The 5,701-nt window shown below is 42.4% G+C and overlaps 1 protein-coding gene across 1 annotated transcript in view; it reads right to left on the minus strand.

Moving 5' to 3' along the window:
• LOC104952779 (kinesin-1 heavy chain-like) overlaps nt 1–5,701 on the minus strand; it is a 33,087-nt gene that overhangs the window by 13,210 nt on the left and 14,176 nt on the right. Inside the window, exon 2 of the mRNA XM_010779656.1 lies at nt 854–860. Within this exon, the coding sequence (XP_010777958.1) occupies nt 854–860 (7 nt within the window). The remainder of the gene's footprint in view (nt 1–853; nt 861–5,701) is intronic.

The raw sequence follows: 5,701 nt of genomic DNA on the forward strand, positions 1-5,701 counted from the left end.
CTGTCTCTCAGCCCTCCCTGAATCTTTGCCTGCCCGAGCTGTTTGGGAATTTTTTTTGTTCCAGAGTGATTGCTTTCTAAGCCCTTTAACTTGAAGCAGGCAGTGTTTTACACCGTTATATGTCAGATATAGCATCGGGCACACGTGGGCGTTCTTCTACGGGATTATTTGAGCAAGTAACATGACCGCCCTACGCTGTGTTATCCACAGAGATTTGCATACAAGTGATGATGCTCTGGGCTCTCGATGCACGGTTACATAACTGATGCTGGCTGTGTTCAGAGCCTTTTAAACAGCTGCTAGTCATTTCCCCCCCCCCCCTCCCTCTGCGGTGTCCTGTTTTGGATGAGCGGACAGGTCAAGCTATGCTAACACTCAACCCTCTGAGGACAGCAACCACGGTCTGAGGAACTATTTTCTTTCAGTATCTCTTACAAAGCTGTCTCTGTTGGTCGTATGTGGCTTAGCACGATGACGGTAAAGTCATATTGATATTGCTTTCTGGGTATAACAGTGTTTTTGGCCCCGCCTGCTGTGCTCTGTTTCTGGTGTGGTGTACCGTGTTTCTGATTCCTCCCATTACTTCCGAATCCACCTTGGGGATCGGAGTCTGCAGAGCGCTAAAGTGGAGCGAATTCCCTCCCCCCAGGGCTTGGATGTGTGGTTCCTCTCCTTGTTTTCGCCCACATTGGCGTTTTACCTTCTTAGAGACCAACTGATTTGCAGCAAATCTAGCTTCTTAAGATAAATAGAATTAATGTTGTCTGTCAAAGATTTGTTCTCTATGTCCTTTTGGACGAAAACCAACTGAACAGATTTCCTCTCTGGATGTGTTATTTCAACTTCTTTTAACTTGTGCCCTCATTTGTGTGCTTTGCCTACTCTTTCTTGACTTGTTGCACTTTATTGTGTTGTTCAACAGCTTGTATTCCTCGTCATAATACGGCATATCACTGCAGATTAAAGACAATATTTGTGAGCCATCCAGTATTTCTCTGCTCTCACCGCTGTTCTCAGGAGAGGCGCAGCTGTTGCTGGTTGCCGAGAACTTGTGGAAGCATGGCAGTGTGGGCGTCTTTGAGCATCAGGGGGCGCGTTTTGTATCCGTCATATGCCACTGCTATCGTTAATTGCTTGGCGTGGCTGCCAAAGAGACAAAGGATGAGCGGTGAATCAGTCAGCGCTGAAATAGTCTCGCTAGCCGCCGTCTTGCCAGAGGTCATTTACTGGGAAAGAGAGATTAGAATTGGTAGGACACCATCATCTAGCAGCGGTGGAAAGGTGTGGAGGGGCTGCTGAAGTGTGGTGTGATGTATGTTGAACCTCTGCATTCTGTGCTGCTCGGTTTATTGATCTTCTTTCAGTAGAGTTTGTTTTGCTGCTATGCTTTATCACCAGTTAAGGTTTTGAAGGGCATTTGTACACAAGTTTTTGAGGATGTGCGGGATAAAATGGTGAGGAAATGTACTTATTAATAACTTGTGACAACACGAGTTACCAGTGTTCAATTTGATGAACAAAGGCGCTGATATGTCAAAAAAAGGAACTAAATGGGTTATTTTTTTATTTAAAAAAAGAAGGAAAACTGAGGGTAGCGGTGGTGAGAAATCTTTAGTGTGGATTTCAGAACACAGTGTGACATCAGAAACACTGACTAGCATGGCAATCCCGCTACAGTCCTGTAACAGCCCTCTGAATTAACTTTCCAGAAGTTCTGTGTTATTGTTACTGTGCAGCTGTCATCGAACAGCGATGCTAGCAGTGAAAAACAAAGGGGATGCAGTGAGAGAGAGAAAAGGCCGGGTGCACTCTATACCAGTCTGGATCCTTCTTCTAGTTTTAAAGCTCTATCATTTCAAACAGCAAATCCAATTTTACCACAGCATTAACACACAGTCCTATAATTGCACTCAGATTGGCTCAGTTCAGCTCAGCAGGGAGTGTGCCAACCGAGCTCTGCCTTTTGGGGATACAGTGCATGTCTCTGTACATTTCCCTCAAAGCTGGCTACAAATAGCTCACGAATAAAGCAGAGACACTGGGAGGCTGATCAGCGTTCACTCTAGTAGGCGGAAGAGACTTCCAAGGCCAGCAGACTTTCAGTGCCCTTGTTTTTGATTGGCAGAGAGGCACTCCCAGTGTCCATTAATGAAATGGATATGCCAAAGGTAACGGATGTCTCGGTGTTCCTGTCATGCTCTGTTGCCTCTCTAAACCATTGGCTGGTTTGATCACCTCTTTGTTTAGTTGATTGACAGCTTGTTGATTATTCTGACAGGAAAGGATTGTAAGGTTTTAGTCATAAATAGATAGAACAGCCAGTACTTAATGCGAGGGTAACCTTACGGTGTTAAAACGGTGCTGCTGTTTTGCGCCCCCCCCCCCCTGGTTTAATTTGTTTGACTCCTTTGAAAGCATGGTATCTTTTGTCCTGCCGTTTGTCATGAACCTTGGGCAGGTCAGCTTTATCTTGCCTGAATGGGAGCAAAACAAACTTATGTTTTGAAGTGGGAGGGCCAATGCCTGACTTGTTTGACTTGTTGTTGTGGAGCATTTCCATACCAGTTTTTCAAACAAAGAATCAAAAACATTTAAGAATGAAAATAAATGGATAAAGGGAAATTGTTTATTAAGCATGTGTCTCAGATTTAATAATCAACCTTCCACATAACCTGCATACACAAGGACAAATGTGAACATAAAAATAAATGTTCAAACACAATTAACTAAAACTTAGATTATAATAGAATTGGCCAAGCCTGTTGCACGTGTCCTGCAGTTTCTCTTTGTTTAGTCTCCGTTGGGGACCAGCCAGTGATTGTTTACCACTGATGGAGGTTACACAGACTAAATCCAGTCTGCTCAGTGAAGAGAAACCAGATAGTTGAGCTCATTTGACCCCAGTGGCGCTAACCATCTGCTCAGACAAACATGCCTTATTAATGCCTGTTTACATCTTTGCACTTTATTTCCTTGTTATAAGTGCATGCATATCATTATAAGTATGTGTAGTCTGACAATCATGTGGCCTTTGATCTCATTAAAAAAATTACCTTTTAGCTTAATTTAGAATGTGACTGTATACTGATTTAATGTCTTGTTCTGGTCATTTTATTCTGACTTTTTCTACATTTAAATTACATTTTCTTTTTACTGACTAAGATCCGAATTATAATACAATTGATTACGAACTCCAGCCTTATTCATGACAAAGGTCAGATGTCTGAGTACATCACATTTGACTTCCCTTTTGTACTTTCTGTATGAGTTTGTTTGGCTGCTTCAGCGAAAAGCCGGTGTATAATATGGGTGTTTTTGCTACAGTGTCTTCTACAAAAACACTGTTTTGAATGGATTAAGGAAAGACTCAGTCCAAGCCAGAGTGCCATAATCATCTAAACAGCGGTACATGCTTCACTGGCTTCAGGCAGCAGTAACTGTGGAACAGAGGAGCTTACAGGTCAGCCCGAGCCCCCCCCCACACACTAGAATGCAATCTTCTTACATATCTGGATTAAGAGGTTGTGTACAGTACATTCCTGGGTTAAACCCCCTCCGTTCCCCCCAAACTCCTGTTCATCGTACACCAGCATGTTCCAGCGTTTTTCCCCCTGGTTGGACAATGTGCTTATTGCTCTGCGTTGATCCTCACCCTGATTTTGTTGGGAGGAGTGTGCCATTGATAACATAAGACTGTGAGGGGGTTAGTCCAGTGTTATTTTGTTGTTTCCTAATATACAAATACATTGTCTTTTACTTTTGTCTCTATCTCGAGACCACTGGCGTTAATTGAGAGGCGAGTAATCCGTCTTTCTTAGAGTTTGGGGTTATGTGGCTGCTCTATGGCCCGGGCCAGGACCTCCTCCTGGTGGCCAGTAGAGGTTTGTTGTTGATTTGCCAGCCAATCCCCAGGCACTTGAGCCCCTATTGATCTAAAACAAGTGAGTGTTTGCAACCATGGTGACATATTCAAATCAGACAGCAGCCACTCAAGTGTTTATTTGGTTGCGTTGGATATGTTTAAGTGTGGTCTGTTTGAGGTGATGCCAAAGAAAAAACAGCTTCTTCACACAAGGATCCTTAAATTCTCGAATAATTAAAAGGCAATAAAAGGGGAAGCATTGTTATTTCAGATCAAAGCATTAACACTCAAGGAAGATCTACTTAAGAATACATTTGCATATTTTCTAAATGTGCACAATAAAAAGGGTAACCTATCTTTTTATGAATGATAGTGTACATGTATGTTAAAGTTGCTCTTTGCAATAATTTGTATTCATAATGTATTAATGTTATGTTACCTGCTGATTTCAGAACTATTGTTCTACTAACTCCTGTTTCCTCAATATTACTCAATGTTACAAGTCAAGGATAGTGTAGGCCTAATATATTGCATTGAACTTTTTAATAAAATGTGAGAAACATGGGCTTGTGCTTCACTGAGGATCTTTGTCATTCTGACAGGGAGGCAACTGCAGTTATTACACTTCACGTTTTGAAATATGTGTAACTGTTAATATAAAACCCAAACTGCTCAAATTTCGTTAATTTTCTTAAAATTGGTATATTTATTTATTTATTTTGGGGCGTGGGGAAGAGAAACAAATGTATGAGCATGAGATTTTGACCCCTCATATAAACATATGCCAAGCAACGCTTATTGTTTAGGTCCTTTGATAAGCAGGCAGTCATATCATTAACTAGAACTAGCTAGATCTGATAGATTTGGATATAAACGCGAGAGAAGTATAACCGGACGCGAGAGAGAGAGATCAGAGATCAGATCAGCTGCTCACGCAGCTCTGCATGATCACAGCTCCCCCGCTGTGACGGACCGTCGAGCGGAGCAAAATACACTAAGAGTTAGACCTAACACACTTAGCTAGTTTATCTAGAACAAGCTAAACTAGTTATAGATATATTTATTCTTTACTGTCGGGTCACTTATTACAGGTTCAGCGAGCTGCACAAGACTGTCGGGAGAGGGAGAGGAAAAGAGAGCACCCCGTTTATTTTTCTCATTTTATTATCCAGAATTACTGTAAACCTTTGAATAAAGCAGTTCATCTACTATTAGTAGTTTGTTTAAATGCATTACTTATGTTTTTTTTTTTCATTAACATAAAATAAATCTCACGTACCCCCTGCAGTACTCCAACTTACCCCTAGGGGTCCGCGTACCCCCATTTGAGAACCACTGGTCTAAATAGGCGCTTTCACACCGGAGTACTTTTCCCATTATAGTTCCGATATAGTTCCGAAAATGGGCGTTCACACCCAAAAAAATCCAGAACTAGAACTTAGTTCATGAGAACCTTTTCAGTCCCTGCTAGAGAGCAGGGAAATTCATGGGAGAAAAAGGTTCCCATTTCTGATTGGCTGGGCGGATTGCAAACCACGCCCCGTAAAACTCCCCCAAAAATGTGTGAAGCCGCCATTTTATTTTCCTCGCATTAGCATTATAAGCATTAGCCCAGCGCACAAACGGAGAGAGAGTAACTTATGGCAACACAAAAGAAAACATGGGAGCGGTGGAGATGAGGAGGTGTCGGCGTTTCTAGCGATTTACTCGGGAGGCTTCAGTAGAAGCTGCTAGGAGTCTTCCCAGCAGCTTCTACTGAAGCCTTCCTAGTAAATCGCCAGAACGCCGACACCTCCTCATGTCCACCGCTCCCATGTTTCCTTTTGTGTTGCCATAAGT

The sequence above is a fragment of the Notothenia coriiceps genome, unplaced genomic scaffold, assembly GCF_000735185.1.
Source record: "Notothenia coriiceps isolate Sejong01 unplaced genomic scaffold, NC01 NC01_scaffold00020484, whole genome shotgun sequence".
Lineage (NCBI taxonomy): Eukaryota > Metazoa > Chordata > Actinopteri > Perciformes > Nototheniidae > Notothenia > Notothenia coriiceps.